The sequence below is a fragment of the Oncorhynchus masou genome, chromosome 31 (genome assembly GCF_036934945.1).
Source record: "Oncorhynchus masou masou isolate Uvic2021 chromosome 31, UVic_Omas_1.1, whole genome shotgun sequence".
Lineage (NCBI taxonomy): Eukaryota > Metazoa > Chordata > Actinopteri > Salmoniformes > Salmonidae > Oncorhynchus > Oncorhynchus masou.
The window spans coordinates 65190139-65208051 of NC_088242.1; the positions used below are offsets into that span (position 1 = coordinate 65190139).

At 42.5% G+C, this 17913-nt stretch overlaps 1 protein-coding gene across 1 annotated transcript in view; it reads left to right on the top strand.

Annotated features, from left to right (window-relative positions):
• Positions 1-657: 657 nt before the first annotated feature.
• Positions 658-17913, top strand: part of pdhx (pyruvate dehydrogenase complex component X) — a 69547-nt gene continuing 52291 nt past the window's right edge. The window contains exons 1-2 of the mRNA XM_064951674.1: positions 658-817; positions 8451-8534. Of these exons, the coding sequence (XP_064807746.1) occupies positions 682-817; positions 8451-8534 (220 nt within the window). The 5' untranslated portion in view covers positions 658-681. The remainder of the gene's footprint in view (positions 818-8450; positions 8535-17913) is intronic.

Here is a 17913-nt window from a genome sequence, read left to right on the forward strand (position 1 = left end):
ATGATGCAAAGAATTACATTGCAATATATTTGCAAAATTAAAGCTGATCTTTTTAAATCAAAGATGTGTTTTGTGCTGCATGAGACAAATGGTTGTCACGCCCCTACATTCTCTAGTATCCTGACCACCATATATGTGACCAACAGATACATATCTGTATTCCCAGTCATGTGAAATATGTAGATTAGGGTCAAATTATATTATTTAAAATGACAGATTTTCTTATATTAAACTGTAACTCAGAATAATCTTTGAAATTGTTGCATGTTGCATTTATATTTTTGTTCAGTATATAATACATCGTTAAATATAAAACAAGTATAAGAAGGAATATATATATTTCAATTGTGCTGTGCTAGCCCTTTAACTGTGAAAAAATACTTGAATTGACATGTTCATCAGGTTGCAGCTGAACTACAAGTTCATGACAGAGGAAGACTACAAAGAAGGACCTCAAAGCTCCAAGAAGGGCGTCTTTGGCATTTCGTTTTATAGGAGAGTTGCAGTCAAATCTTAATCTTGATGAATGTATATCTGTCTAGTCACATGGCTCATTTTACACCGTCTATAAACTATTCCACGTAATGGCTTTGTGTTGTACCACTTTACAGTTTATTTTCTTTACTCATATCACCTGTCAGGCATAAACTTGGGCAGCTCTTACCGACTGAGGACGAAAACATGGCGGCCTCCTTGCGTTTGGGTCGTCAAGGAATTCTATTTGGCCTGAGATTTGCAAAGCTTAAAAAGAAATCATGGACTTCATATTCGTTTCAGGACAATGTCAGGCAGTTCTTTCAATCGCCATATTTCTTTGGTAAGCGTTGACACTTCATTTATTGTACTAACGTTCGTTGCGGATGACGGCCGCTAGCAAACTTGCTAGCTAACCTCTTATTTTTTACATCACCCTCTTCTAATGAAAAATACGTTTCAGCCGAATGTCACTGCATCTATGGGTTTTATTGAAGTAATATGGGTTTTATGTTTCCTTGGCTTTGCTGAACATTATCAGACGCTCGCTATCCGTTAGCTCTTCTCGTAGATGTTACAGCCGAGCTGTCAAGGTTGCGCAGATTAGGTAGCTAGCCAGTTAGCTAACGCTACTCATAACAAGTCTTGTTTTTTATTTTTCTAGCTAGCCAGTTGGGTCATTCCTACGATTTGCCATAGTTTTGGACCTCAAACATTTATAAATGTTTTTATTATATATTGTTTTGTATTTCATCAGAAAAGGACGTTTGACTTTCAGGAAAACATTTGTTAACCTCAAGCACTTTCATTTTTTTTCTTCAACCTGTTAGTTGCAGGTTGGAAATGTGGAGCCTAAATTTGTTATAGCTCTGTGAGTGAGCAAAATTGAGCTACCATAATGGTGAAGACTTGAACAGGATTTTATCTTCTCTATCAAACATATTTAACATTTATAACTGTGCTTAATTTTCTCTAGAATTAACCTAATAGGGTGGACATTTATGGGTGGGACATAGACTAACAAGGTAAAATAGATTAAACTGAGTGTTTGTTTATTTATTTAGCTTTGTTTCTCACCGAAGACATTACACTTCCTGAATTTGTTATTTTCTGAAATTGATAATTACAACAAACAGGGTTTGTGAATGTGATTTTAATAAAATAATCATTAAAAATACATTATTGATGAGAGAAAGTTGAACTAGGCCCTGATTTGACCAACCTGAAAATCATGTTGGTTTTTCTGTATGCTGCTCAGTGTCTCTCTACATAGCTCACTCTGTCTTCCTGCTAAAGCTGACAAAACATAGTAGCTATGTTGTAACTAAGTCAGTGATACACTGACGTAAGGTTGATCAGTTACTCTATTTTAACCAATTCACTCATTCTACCTGGACCTTGTGCTAGGTCAGTTGAGTCATGGACATGGGGCCAGCTTTTACAAATGTGGGGTAATTAGATTTAAAGTAATTTGTGTTAAATTCTGCTCCCCACTTCAGATTGTGGCTGTCTTTTGCTGGATCATTGCCATCGCTGCTCATAAAAATGCCCCCTGCCCAACGATTTGTCAATTCACAAAGGTTTCCAGCAGAGGGCAGCATTGTACCATTTGTGTGTGTGTGCAGTACCAGTCAAGTTCGGACACACCTACTCATTCCATGGTTTCTTTATTTTTATTATTTTCTACATTGTAGAATAAGAGTGATGACATCAACAATGAAGTAACACATTTGGAATCATGTAGTGGTGCAGCGGTCTAAGGAACTCCATCTCAGTGCTAGCAGTGTCACTACAGACCCTGGTTCAATTCCAAGCTGTATCACAACCAGCTGTGATTGGGAGTCCCATAGGGTGGCTCACAATTGGCCCAGCATCGTCCGGGCTAGGTTTTGGCTGGGGTAGGCTGTCCATAGTAAAAAATTATTGGATCTTAATCAAAATAGTAACCAACAAAGTGTAAAACAAATCAAAATATATTTCATATTTAAGTTTCTTCAAAGTAGCCACCCTTTGCCTTGATGACAGCTTTGCACACTCTTGACATTCTCTCAACCAGCTTCACCTGGAATGCTTTCCCAACATATGCTGAGCACTTGTTGGCTGATTTTCCTTAACTCTGTGGTCCAATTCATCCCAAACCATTTCAATTGGGTTGAGGTCGGGTGATTGTGGAAGCCAGGTCATCTGATGGAGTACTCCATCACTCTCCTTCTTTGCCAAATAGCCCTTACACCGCCTGAAGGTGTGTTGGGTTGTTGTCCTGTTGAAAAACTAATTATAGTCGATAGGATGTGTATCGCTGCAGAATGCTGCAGTAGCCATGCTGGTTAAGTGTGCCTTGAATAGTAAATAAATCATTGTCACCAGCAAAGCAATGCTTCACAGTAGGGTTGGTGCCATGTTTCCTCCAGACGTGACGCTTGGCATTCAGGCCAATGAGTTTAATCTTGTTTTCATCAGACCAGAGAATCTTGTTTCTCATCATCTGATAGTCTTTAGGTGCCTTTTTGCAAATTCCATGCAGGCTCTCATGTGCCTTTAACTTCTGTCTGACCACTCTACTGTAAAGGCCTGATTGGTGGAGTGCTGCAGAGATGGTTGTCCTTCTGGAAGGTTATCCCATCTCTACAAACTCTGGAGCTCTCTAAGAGTAGCCATCAGGTTCTTGGTCACCTCCTTGACCAAGGCCCTTCTCCTGATTACCAAAAAATTTCTGCATTGTTGAAGGTTCCCAAGATCACAGTGGCCTCCATCATTCTTAAATGTAAGAAGTTTGGAACCACCGAGATTCTTCCTAGATCTGGCCAAACTGCTCCATCGGGGGAGAGGGGCCTTGGTCAGGGAGCGGACCAAGAACCCGATGAGCTCTGTAAGAGTGACCCAGAGTTCCTCTGTAGAGATTGGGTAACATTCCAGAAGGACAACCATCTCATAAAAGGCACATGACATTGCGCTTGGAGTTTGCATTAAAGGTACATAAAGGACCGTGAGAGACAAGATTCTCTGGTCTGATGAAACCAAAATGGAGCTCTTTGGCTTGAATGCTAAGTGTCATGTCTGGAGGAAACCTGGCACCATCCCTACGGTGAAGCATGGTTGTGGCAGCATCATGCTGTGGGGATTTTTCTGCGGCAGGGGCTGGGAGACGAGTCAGGATCGAGGGGGAAAAATGAACAGAGCAATTGTACAGAGGTCCTTGATGAAACCCTGCTCCAGAGCTAACATGACCTCAGACTGTGGCAAAGGTTCACCTACCAACAGGACAATGACCCTAAGCACAGCCAAGACAATGCAGGTATGGCTTCGGGACAAGTCTGAATGTCCGTGAGTGGCCCAGCCTAAGCCCAGGAGAGACCCGAAAATAGTTGTGCAGCGATGCTCCCCATCCAACCTGACCGAGTTTGAGAGGATCTGCAGAGAAGAATGGGAGAAACTCCCAAAATAACAGGTTTGCCAAGCTTGAAGCATTATTCTCAAGAAGACTCGAGGCTGTAATCGCTGCCAAAGGTGCTTCAACAAAGTACTGAGTAAAGGGTCTGAATACTTATGTAAATGTAGTATTTCATTTTTTTAATACATTTGCTAAAATGTATTAACCTGTTTTTGCTTTGTCATTTTGTGGCATTGTGTATTGATTGAGGGGGAAAACTATACATTTTAGAATAAGGCTGTAACTACAAAATGTAGAAATAATTCAAGGGGTCTGAATACTTTCTGAATGCACTTATATATGTGTATGTATATACTGTATGAGGAAATCAAGTCACTGTCAAGTTTTTCATTTACTCAATCTTATCTCTACTAACCTCCTTTACAAAGCGCATTGGATGAGAAGATCCATGTGATTCAATGCGTTTTGAGAACGAGGAATGGAATGAATAAAGAGCCACTGTTCCTGCCTTCCTGGGTGATTTGACCTGCTAAGATTGAATCAGTGTAGACCTATTTGCAGACCTTAATTGGAACTGCCTAATCAGCTGGTTTGTTGCCATGGTCAATTTGAAGTCACAGATACCATCATCTTTGCTCTCAGCTAATGAGTAGTTCAGTGATGTATTTCTATGTTGGGGCCTATTTCATCTGATTTTTTTTTAATGAAAATGAGACTTACATAGCCTACACCTAGCCTACTGAATGGGAAACATTGAGGCCTACTGGCTGCTAGGCTCTGCATGCCTCAGTTTTCTCAATGAATTAAGAGAGCAGACTGTTAGCAGTCCTCAGGTCAGTGGTGAGTCAGATGCATGACCCAAAGCATTCTGTAATGGTGAGCATGATGGGGCCTTGGGCTTCAGTCGTGCATGCTGCCCTGAAAATGCTTGACGTAAGAAAGTATTGCATGTAGTTCATTACCTCTCCTCCTCAGGTCTTTGACAGTTTAAATCGGGGTCAGAATACAGAGAGGATGACCAAAAATGGTCTCGAGAAAGATGCCCCGGAAATGAGGATGATGTGACCTGTGTGTCTTGATGGGCCCTTCTGGACATGCGTCCTCTGTCACCTCTGATCCAATACCCTCGCTAACATTACCCCGTCAAAGAAGAAAATCCCCCCCCAAATAAGAAACAAACAGCCTATGCCAGGGGACTCCATCCCTGTTCTTTGAGTGCTAACCCTCCTGTAGGTTTTCGCCTCAACCCAAGTTGTTCTTCTATGATAAAATGGAGCTCTGCAATCAAATTAATGGTGGATGCCGCCACCTACTGTGCTGGAGTGTGGTCTATCGCGCTTTACAACGTTAGCTCCACATTTCTAAATCCTCCTACCTAATTCAGTAATTCCGAGAAGAAAATTAACCCTTCTAACTTCTAATATACCCTCCTCCATCCCTCAAATTCCTTCCTGACATCCGTCTAACCTCAACGACCCCACACTGCAATATTTCCCTCTCTTCAACATGCTTACAACAATATAACACATTCTCCACCAGTTCATCCACCATACCCTCCAGACACAAACGATTCACATGGTTACCAACCAGATGTAGTGACAAGTAGCGCAATTGAACAAACACCACTCTTCCTTCTTAATCTGGTCTTTGAATCTTGGTCCACTGACCTTTTCTTTGGAGGGCATATAAATGTAATCGCTGCCAAAGGGCTCAGTCCCATCTCATCTGCCACACATCTATCAAAATGGCTCTTCTCTTACATTTGGCCTCACCTGTACCCAGTGCAACAATAATATTTAAGTATATCTAGTTTGCAAGCTCTTTTGGCTCTGGTCTACAATTTCATTCCCCTCCACACCTCAATAGGCTGGGGTTATTCAGTCTCTCAATTCTCAATAGGAACATTTACAACCCCAGTTGTAACTATTTTTTTTATTTTATAAATTGAACCTTTATTTATCTAGGCAAGTCCGTTTTAAGAACAAATTGTTATTTACAATAAAGGCCAAACACGGACGACGCTTGGCCAATTGTGCGCTGCCCTATGGGACTCCCAATCAAGGCCGGATGTGATACAGCCTGGAACGAACATGGTTTAGCTTATCAACCAGCTAATTATTAGAGTCAGGTGTGCTAGATAAGTGTTGGAGTGAACCTACAGGACGGTACAGGAACAAGGTTGGAGAGCCCTAGCCTAAGCCTAGCCAAAATGAAAAAAGAAGCCAGACAAATTGGCTTATAATTAAGGTTAATTTGAACTAGTGATCTTTCTGCTGTGGATCTGATTATGATACTAGGTTTTTTGTAAGGCTGGGATAAAAATCGAGCCTGTGATGAAAAATTACTTCAGTTGACGACGACAGGCGTGGCAGAGCAATGTTTTACAGACAGGAATTGGTCTGCAAGCTCCTGTCATGGCGGTCACGGCCCTTACATTCTCTCTCTCTGCCTCTCTCTCTCTCTGTGTGTCTCAACAAACGCACACACTCAATTGCACATTGGCTTCCCCTGCCTGTTCGGATTAAGAGAGCGAGGGTTATGAATGGGAGGTTTCAGCGGGTGTGCTTTCAGGGCATTGTTGTGCAGATATGTGCTCATCCAGGCCTGAGTTCTTCACACATGACATGCAGAGCAGAAGGAGACCTTCGTACATGAACGGCAAAAACAACACATGAACAACAACGCGAGCACCAGAACATGAGGTTCCCTCTGTTCACACACAGCCATGGCTCATCACCATGTATCATTCAGGCCTTGCAAGCCATTTTTAATCCGCTAGTTCTATCTAAAGGTCTGTATTCTAGCATTTGTCATTCTAAGGCAGCATAACATTGTAATACTCAGTATTACAAGGAGGTGACTTTGTTGGGCATTAGCATGGCCAGCCCAATGCCTACATGATCCTGAGCCAGCTGAACTGTTGCCTTCTGAGTGGCTCTAGCTGCTGTGGATGGCTAGGTCCCAGGCTGTGGTGGCCCAGTGGGTGACAGGGCTACCGGCCCGAGGCAAGTATGTCAGCCACCATCGCAGCCTACTGTTGATCTGCCTGCACTGCTCTCTCTTCTGTCGCCAGTGTGCTGTCCACTTCTTGTGGCCTGATGGCTTTCATATCTCCCTGTCAGTGGATGAGTGTTGAGGCACGAGCCCCACAGCTCTCACCCCCTCTCCTATTGCCTCTTACTGTACCACTTCTTTCTTCTTCGTAAGCACCTATGCATTTCTAGGCTCCTAACTTTCTGCTCCTCTTCCATCTCAAAAGACTGACTGAATATAGCCTAGCTTGCCTTTTTAATGGACTTATTTCATGTCACACAGACCCAATCAGAATAGGATATACACTACGTGACCAACAGTATGTGGACACTTGCTCTTAGAACACCCCCACCCTCCCTTTTGCTGTTACAACAGCCTCCACTCCTTTCCACTAGATGTTGGAACATTGCTGCAGGGACTTGCTTCCATTCAGCTACGAGCAATAGTGAGGTTGGGCACTGATGCTCGGCGAATAGGCCTGGCTCACAGTCGGCATTCCAATTAATCTCATGGGGTTGAGGTCAGGGCTCTATGCAGGCCAGTCAAGTTCTTCCACTCCGATCTTGACAAACCATCTCCGCATGGACCTTGCTTTGTGCACAGGGTATTGTCATGCTGAAACTCATTGTATGCTGTAGCGTTAAGATTTCCCTTCACTGGAACTAAGGGCCCTAGCCCGAACCATGTAAAACAGCCCCAGACCATTATTCCTCCCCCACCAAACTTTACAGTTGGCACTATGCATTGGGCCAGGTAGTGTTCTCCTGGCATCCGCCAAATCCAGATTTGTCTGTCGGACTGCCAGATGATGTAGTGTGATTCTTCACTCCAGAGAACGTGTTTCCAGTGCTCCAGAGTTCAATGGCGGCGAGCTTTACACCACTCCAACCGAGGCTTGGCATTGCGCATGATGAGATTAGGCTTGTGTGTGGCTGCTCGGCCATGGAAACCCATTTTCATGAAGCTCACGACGAACAGTTATTGTGCTGATGTTGCTTCCAGAGGCAGTTTGGAACTCTGTATTGTGTGTGTTAAGACCGAGGATATACTTTTATTACTCTGGGGGTCCCGTTCTGTGAGCTTGTGTGGCCTGCCACTTCGCAACTGAGCCGTTGTTGTTCCTAGACGTTTCCACTTCACAATAACAGCACTTACAGTTCACGGGAAGCTCTAGCAGGCCCGAAATTTGACTTACTGACTTGTTGGGAAGGTGGCATCCCATGACGGTGACTTGTTGAAAGTCACTAAGCTCTTCAGTAAGGCCATTCTACTGCAAATGTTTGTCTTTGGAGATTGCATGGCTGTTTGCTTGATTTAAAAAAAAATATATCTGTCAGCAACGGGTGTGGCTGAAATAGCCAAATCCACTAATTTGAAGACGTGTCCACATACTTTTGTGTATATATGGTGTTGCATAGGCCTATTAATGCATTTATGTTCAATAGACTTCTAGTTATGTAGACTAGGGTGAAAATGTCCCTCCTGTTTATAGATGAGCATGTATTGCTACTTGTGATCTGACTGGTGTTGATGTGTTCTCTCTTTCCTCTAGGTGCTGCACCAGTCAAAGTGGAGATGCCTGCTCTCTCTCCCACCATGGAGGAGGGAAACATCGTCAAATGGTTGAAGAAAGAAGGTAAGAGAGCCGTGCCTCCATTTGCCAATGTTCACAACATACTCAGCTTTTCTTTTGCATGCAGACTACAATGCTACATAATATAATCGAGCCTACAAAACAAATCCAATATGGTTGATTTTAATTTTACATCTCCATCCATATACCTTCATAAAGACACATCACCCTACACACATTCTACATTTTGAGATGTTAATAATGACTGGATATTCCATGGTGCAGTTTAGTGTTTGTCAGATTAGCCAGCTCTCCTAATTTATTGAGGAGGAGAAAAGCAGTGCCCTGTTTCTCCCTTTCTCAAATCAAATCAAATGTATTTATAAGCCCTTCGTACATCAGCTGATATCTCAAAGTGCTGTACAGAAACCCAGCCTAAAACCCCAAACAGCAAGCAATGCCGGTGTAGAAGCACGGAGTGATAGGGGTCCATTGTTAATGTTTGACCATGTGACATCACATCCTTCTACACAGCAGTCAGAGCCCAGGCATGCGGAGAAAGTAAGGCACCTGAGGACTGCTGCCAGTTAATTGGCCCAGAGAAAGTTGGCGCTGTCTATGTCATCGGGTTGCAACGCTGTTTTCCCCTCGCCGCCATAGCCACATAGCCTTGGGTCTTTGGCCTGGTTTTCTATCTAACTCTCCGAGTGCAGTGTATAAAGCAACTGCCTGTCACCACAGGCATATCCCACAGCTCGATCCTAGGCCCCACCCTCTTAGGCCTCATCCCCCCCCCTATCTGAGATCTACTGCAGCCCTCAACCTCCAAATACAACACCTGTTCTGCCAGTCACATTCTGTTAAAGGTCCCCAAAGCACACACATCCCTGGGTCGTTCCTCTTTTCAGTTCACTGCAGCTAGTGACTGGAACGAGCTGCATCAAACACTCAAACGGGACAGTTTTATCTCAATCTCTTCATTCAAAGACTCAATCATAGACACTTACTGACAGTTGTTGCTGCTTTGTGTGGTGTATTCTTGTTTCTACCTTCTTGCCCTTTGTGCTGTTGTCTGTGCCCATGTGTTTTGCTGCTGCCATGTTGTGTTGCTACCATGCTGTGTTGTCGTCTTAAGTCTCTCTTTATGTAGTGTTGTGGTAAGTGATGCACCAATATTACATTTTTGGCCGATACCGATATCCAATATTTTCCTTCCCAAAAAAAACGAACATACCGATATTTAACATTTTAGCGGCCTTTTAAGCATTCTAGTACAGTTAAATAGTTAACACACACACATGGACGCAGCGGTCTAAGTTAGAGGTCGACCAATTAATCGGCATGGCCTATTAATTAGGGCCGATTTCAAGTTTTCATAACAATCGGTAATCTGCATTTTTGGACACTGATTTTGGTCGATTACATTGCATTCCACGAGGAAACTGCATGGCAGGCTGACCACCTGTTACGCGAGTGCAGCAAGGAGCCAAGGTATGTTGCTAGCTAGCATTAAATGTGATTGTTTTTTATAAAGATAATCTTCACATAACCTAGTAATATTGTCAACCATGTGTAGTTAACTAGCTTGACCTGCATATTTAGTTAAAAGTATTAAAAATATCATGTTCGGCAATATTAACTAGAGAAATTGTGTCACTTCTCTTGCATTCATTGCACGCAGAGTCAGGGTATATGCAACAGTTTGGGCCTCCTGGCTCGTTGCAAACTCATTTTCCAGAATTTGACATAATTATGACATAACATTGAAGGTTCTGCAATATAACAGCAATATTTAGACTTAGGGTTGCCACCCGTTCGATAAAATACAGAATGGTTCTGTATTTCGCTGAAAGAATAAACATTTTGTTTTCGAAATGATAGTTTCTGGATTTTACCATATTAATGACCAAAGGCTCCTATTTCTGTGTTTTATTATAATTAAGTCTATGATTTGATAGACTGCTCTAACTGAGCAGTGGTAGGCCGCAGCAGGCTCGTAAGCATTAATTCAAACTTTAACTTGTTTTCCAGCAGCTCTCAGCAATGTTTGAAGCACAGCGCCGTTTATGACTTCAAGTTGATCAACTCCTGAGATTAGGCTGGCAATACTAAAGTGCCTATTAGAACATCCAATAGTCAAAGTTATATGAAATACAAATAGTATAGAGAGAAATAGTCGATGTGTCATAGTTCCTATAATAACTACAACCTAAAACTTCTTAACTGGGAATATTGAAGAACTGGAATATTGAACTTTCATATGTCCTCAGCAATGAACTTAAACATGAGCTTTTTTACATGGCACATATTGTACTTTTACTTTCTTCTCTAACTGTGTTTTTGCATTATTTAAACCAAATTTGCATGTTTCATTATTTATTTGAGGCTAAATAAAAAAAAAAAAATTTTTAAATGAAAGTGTTCATTGTTCATTCAGTATTTATGAACAATGATCGGTATCAGTGTTTTTTGGTCCTCCAATTATCGGTATCGGCGTTGAAAAAATCATCATCGGTCGACCTCTAGTCTAAGGCACATCATCTCAGTGGAAGAGGCATCACTACAGTCCCTGGTTCGAATCCAGGCTGTATCACATTCGGCCGTGATTGGGAGTCCCATAGGGCGGAGCACAATTGGCCCAGTGTCGTCCGGGTGTGGCTGGGGTAGGCCGTCATTGTAAATAGAATTTGTTCTTAACTGACTTGCCTAGGTAAATAAAGGTTACACACACACTACACTGACCAAAAAGTTATTTTGTTGGCATTTATGTATGTCCCCATTTCCAGTAAAACATAATCAAAACCAATTTATTTCACTTATTTGCTGTGCTGTTTCGTTGTTCATTTGTTCAGTCTCAACCAGGATTTCATCATACATGTCAAGCAGTGAAGTTTCAGCTGTCTGTGGCCTCTTCCTCGGTGTGCACTGTCACTGTGTCCGTTTCTGTCTTGTCCAGCTGTGTAGGTAAAATGCACTTAAACCCTGTTTCTTGTCTGCATCGAAGTAGCGGTCCTTGTACCAAGCATCAAGCATGGTGGCGACACAGTAGAGAATGCCACCAAATTGCTTCTTCACAACCTCTAGTAGAAATTTTTGTTGAGCAGGTGTTTCAATGCAATGACGTATCATGTCTGCTGCAGATGCAGTTGAGATTATTTCTCGAGTAAGTTGTTCGAATGGAGCTAGGGGTGTTCATGTGCAGTGACGCCCATAGTAAGTGTCTGTGCGTTTCAACAATACTGTGTAACTCTGGTAGGGAAACATCAGAAAAATAGCACCTACTTGGTAATGTGTTACGTACCAGTGCTCGACCAGTCGCTCGATTGGATTCCGCCGTTGCGTTGTCTCACTGAAATGTTCTTACTCTTAAAAATGACTGCTCGACTTGTTGACTGCTCGATCCACACAGCAGACATTGTGGGCTAGGTTAGGAATGCTGTGTTGACGTGTCGCGCTATTTTTTTCGTGGCATTATTGCGTCATCTACCTACGTTTTATATAGGTATGCACGTCAGCTTTGATATCGTTTTTGCACATCGCCGTTAAACTACACATCGGGCCGATGCTAATATCCGATAAGCTTACCTATATTGTGCATCACTATTTGTGTAACAATTTTTGCTGTTGAAAATCACAATGAAAGTGCCCATTTGAGGCCCTTAGACCTATACATGCCCCCTGTAAGACCCAATTATCAATGATACAGGCAACATCTTGGTGTCATTATACTCCATAGTGTGCTCTAAAATATTTAGTATTGCTACTTTCTGAAATACAATTTTACAGAAATGTATTTGACATTTAAAACTATTAATATCTCAAGTCCCCTTTTTGTATTTTTTTTTTTACATTGTTTGAAGTAATATACTCTACAAGTCCAGTAAATATCCAGAGTGGGCTCTCTGCTGCTGTTATATTTTATGAACACCACCAACACATTCAGTGGGGAAATTAATTCAAAGTGAACTCTCTGCTGGTGATTTGATGAATATGTAATCCTACAGAAGGGCTATGATTGGTTAAAGACCTATAATGTCAATTTCCACTCTGGATATTTGATGTTTGAATAGTATATTCTTCCAAACAATATATGAGTAATTCCACACGAAGGTCATCCTGAGCATCCCAAATTAAATTAATAATTTCCTATGGAAAACATGTTTCTTACTATTCTGAAGGTCTATATTTTGGAGGACACTGTATGAATTCTGACTGTAGATGACCAAGTCTCTAAGGCATTTCAGTCAATCATATTTCATGGCTTTTAGAAAGGGCTCATAGAGCTTGTTTTTCCACTCACAGCTGTTCCCCAGTGTTAGAAATGAAGATGAGATGTTAAAAGGAATACAGACTAAATTTTAAAGTGTTTTGAGTTTTGTTTGTGTGTTCTTCAGTCTTGTACAGCTGGGGGTGCGCAAAGTTTTTGTGGAACCATGCAACAGGCAAAGCATCAATACAAGATTGAATCCTACTACACCGCCTCGGATGCTCGGATGTGGCAGGGCTTGCAAACTATCACGGATTACAAAGGGAAACCCAACCACAAGCCGCAAAATGACATGATCCTACTAGATGAGCTAAATGACTTCTTCGCTCGCGTCGAGGGACGCAACAATGAACCATGCATGAGAGCACCAGCTAATGGAAAAAGCAAAAACAGGTTTTTAGAAATGTTGTCCAATCAATTTAATTTACCACAGGTGGATTCCAATCAAGTTGTAGAAACATCTAAATGATGATCAATGGAAACAGAATGTACCTGAGGTCAATTTCGAGTCTCATAGCAAATGTCAAGGTATTTCTGCTTTTCATTTTTAGTAAATTTGCAAAAAATTCAAAACCTTTTTTTTTTTTTTTTGCTTTGTCATGGGGTAGATTGAGGATAAATGTATTTAGTACATTTTAGAACAAGGCTGTAATGTAACACTGTGGAGTAAGTCAAGTGGTCTGGATACTTTCTGAATGCACTGTACATGTTTCAAGCAGACCACCATAGTCCCTTTGCACAAGAACCTAAGGTAACATCTTGAAATGACTATCGTGCCTGCTTAATCCCCTCCTGTGCTCCCTATTTCACCGACAACTGCGTGGCAACACACACAACTCCGATACCATCATTAGGTTTGCTGACGACACAACAGTGGTAGGCCTGATCCCAGATTACGATGAGACAGCCTATAGGGAGGAGCTTCACAGACCTGGCAGTGGTGCCCGGACAACAACCTTTCCCTCAGTTAAACAAAGTAGTGGAATAAGAGAGCCAAGCACACCCACATTCACATCGTCGGGGCTGTAGTGGAGCTGGTCGAGAACTTCAACTTCCTCGACGTCAAAATCTATCGTGGTCCAGACACACCGTCACAGTCGTGAAGAGGGCACAATAATGTCTCTTCCCCCTCAGGAGGCTGAAAAGAATTGTCATGGGCCAGCATATTCTCAAAGTTTTACAGCTGCACCATCGAGAGCAACTTGACTGGCTGCGTCACCGCCTGGTATGGTAACTTCTTGGCATCTACAAAGCGCTACTGAGGGTAGAGCATACGACCCAGTACATCACTGGGGCCAAGCTCCCTGCCATCCAGAACCCCCAAAAATTGTCAGACTCAAACTAACCTAGCAACGGACTGTTCTCTCTGCTACTGCACAGCAAGCGGTACAAAAGTCTGGAACCAACAGGACACTTGAACAGCTTCTTCCCCTAAACCATAAGACTTCTAAACAAGACTGCTAAATAGCTAATCAAATGGCCATCTGCATTGACCTATTTTTGCACTAACTCTCGACACCATCACAGTACTCAATACCAAAACTATACCCAAATGATTCCATGGCAACAAAAAAGGCAGATTAGCTAGTCAAAGTCATAGAATGCTCTGTTCAATTGTTGGACATCTTTTTAGTTCAACATACATTAGCTTTTTTCCAGAGATCCATGTATGCAGTAATGAATCAATTGCACAATCATACAATCAATTTGACTTTGGAAAAAAAAGATCTATCTACATAATGAGTATCATTTATTCAATGGTAAATCTTTATTGATAAACTGGTAAATCAAGTTGTAGCTTAGGCCTATCCATAATACAGGTGAATGCGTTTTCAATAGGAGTGTGTGCATGCATTTAGTTATTGAGCTTGTTTTTGTTTATACCCTCCTTCTCCCTTAAACCCGCAAGGTAGAGACAATGCATTCGTTTTACCTACATTTTCAGTCCTAGTTTAACCAAAAACCTATACATTTCATACCACAACATTATAATATTAAAATTAATGGTTCTAATTTAAATGTATACATAATTAATCATTTCAACTATAATTTCCTCCAACAGTTACTAATGACAATCTGTTTCCCATTCCATTTGGGACTTATGTTTTATTATGCTGATGAACAACATTTGCATAGAAGTAGTGTCTTTTATGAAAATGTGTGCTGTCTATTTAACCGGTAATGACGTCATTCACGAGAGAGTTCTCTAAGGCAGTAGATCATCTTTGTGAGAGAGATCGAATAAGTGAATGATTAAAGTTTTTGTTGCAATCGGCTTTGAAATCAGCATTTTGCATTTTTAAGGTTTTCATATCACAAACAAAGTACTAAGGTGGTACATTTATGTTAGCTTTAGCTGTCAGCTAGCAAGGAATGTTGGCCTACAAAGCTGAAAGCTACCGGAATCATCTTCCATTGTAAAGTGTTCTAGAAGGTATGGATATTGTTTTGCAATATTGTATTATTCAACTGTTATCATCTGTGCTTCAGCGTGAGTGGGAAACTTACAGAATGTGTTCCGGATTGCCTCTGAGAATAACATTGACGAATACACGGATGCGGTGACTGAGTTTATCAGGAAGTGTATGGATGTTGTACCCACTGTGACTTAAAACCTACCCTAACCAGAAACTGTGGATAGATGGTAGCATTCGGACAAAACTGAAATCACGAAACCCTGCATTTAACCATGGCAAGGTGACTCGGAATATGTCAGAATACAAACAGTGTAGTTATTCACTCCGTAAGGCAATCACGGGCAAAATGTCAATATAGAGATTAAGTGGAGTCGCAATTCAAAGTTTCAGACACGAGACTCGTGGCAGGGTTTACAGGCAATCATGGACAACAGGGAAAACCAGCCACAATGCTGACACCGGCATCTTGCTTCCAGACATGCTAAACACCTTCTTCGTCTGCTTTGAGAATAACACAGTGCCACTGATGCGATCCGCTTCCAAGGACTGTGGGCTCTCCGTGGCTGACGTAAGTAAGACATTTAAGAGGGTTAACCCTCGCAAGGCTGTCGGCCCAGATGGCATCCCTAACCGCGTCAGAGCATGCGCAGACCAGCTGGCTGGAGTGTTTACGTACATATTCAATCTCTCCCTATCCCAGTCTTCTGTCCCCACTTGTTTCAAGATATCCACTATTGTTCCTGTAACCAAGAAAGCAAAGGTAACTGAACTAAAGGATTATCGCCTCGTAGCACTCACTTCTGTCGTCAGTGCTTTGAGAGGCTAGTTAAGGATCATATCACCTCTTCCTTACCTCTCACTCTTCAATTTGCTTAGCACCCCAATAGATGCACAGAAAATGCCATCGCACTGCCCTATCCCATCTGGATAAGAGGAATACCTATGTAAGAATGCTGTTCATTGACGATAGCTCAGCGTTCAACACCGTAGTACCATCCAAGCTCATCATTAAGCTCGGAGCCCTGGACCCCTCCCTGTTCAACTGGGTCCTGGATTTCCTGACGGGCCACCCCCCCCCCAGATGGTGAAGGTAGGAAACAACACCTCCACTTGGCTGATCCTCATCACAGGGGTCCCACAACGGTGTGTGCTCAGCCCCCTCCTGTTCACCCATGACTGCGTGGCCACGCACGCCGCCGCCTCAAATCAAATTTGATTTGCCACATACACATGTTTAGCGGATGTTAATGCGAGTGTAGCGAAATGCAGTAATATCTAACAAGTAATCTTTCACAACTACCTTATACACTCAAGTGTAAAGGAATGAATAATAATAATATGTACATACAAATATATGGAGAGGTGTGAGGGTGTGTAATGAATGTGTGTATATATATATTACACTCAATCATCAAGTTTGCAGACGACACAACAGTAGTAGGCCTGATTACCAACAATGACGAGAGAGCCTACGGTGAGGGCCCTGGGAGTGTGGTGCCAGGAAAGTAACCTCACACTCAATGTCAACAAAACAAAGGAGATGATCATGGACTTCAGGAAACAGAAGACGGAGCACCCCCCCTATCCACATCAACGGGACCGCAGAGGAGCAGGTGGAAAGCATCATGTTCCTCGGCGTACACATCACTGACGTTCTGAAATGGTCCACCCACACAGCCTGTGTGGTGAAGAAGGCGCAAAAGCGCCTCTAACATCAGGAGGCTGAATAAATTTGGCTTGTCACCTAAAACCCTCACAAATTTGTATCTCACCACCTGGTACGGCAACTGCACCGCCCGCAACCGCAGGGCTCTCCAGAGGGTGGTGCGGTCTGCCCAACGCATCACCAGGGGCAGACTACCTGCCCTCCAGGACACCTACAGCACCTGATGTCACAGGAAGGCCAAAATAGATCAGCAAGGACTACAAACACCTGAGCCACTGCCTGTTCACCCCGCTATCATCCAGAAGGCAAGGTCAGCACAGGTGCATCAAAGCTGACCAAGAGACTGAAAAACAGCGTCGATCTCAAGGCCATCGGACTGTGAAATAGCCATCAATAAGCGGCTTCCTTCCGGTTATGTAACCCTGCACCTTAGAGGCTGCTGCCCCATATACAGTGCCTTGCGAAAGTATTCGGCCCCCTTGAACTTTGCAGCAAACTCTCTCCAGAAGTTCAGTGAGGATCTCTGAATGATCCAATGTTGACCTAAATGACTAATGATGATAAATACAATCCACCTGTGTGTAATCAAGTTTCTGTATAAATGCACCTGCACTGTGATAGTCTCAGAGGTCCGTTAAGCGCAGAGAGCATCATGAAGAACAAGGAACACACCAGGCAGGTCCGAGATACTGTTGTGAAGAAGTTTAAAGCCGGATTTGGATACAAAAATATTTCCCAAGCTTTAAACATCCCAAGGAGCACTGTGCAAGCGATAATATTGAAATGGAAGGAATATCAGACCACTGCAAATCTACCAAGACCTGGCCGTCCCGCTAAACTTTCAGCTCATACAAGGAGAAGACTGATCAGAGATGCAGCCAAGAGGCCCATGATCACTCTGGATGAACTGCAGAGATCTACAGCTGAGGTGGGAGACTCTGTCCATAGGACAACAATCAGTCGTATATTGCACAAATCTGGCCTTTATGGAAGAGTGGCAAGAAGAAAGCCATTTCTTAAAGATATCCATAAAAAGTGTCGTTTAAAGTTTGCCACAAGCCACCTGGGAGACACACCAAACATGTGGAAGAA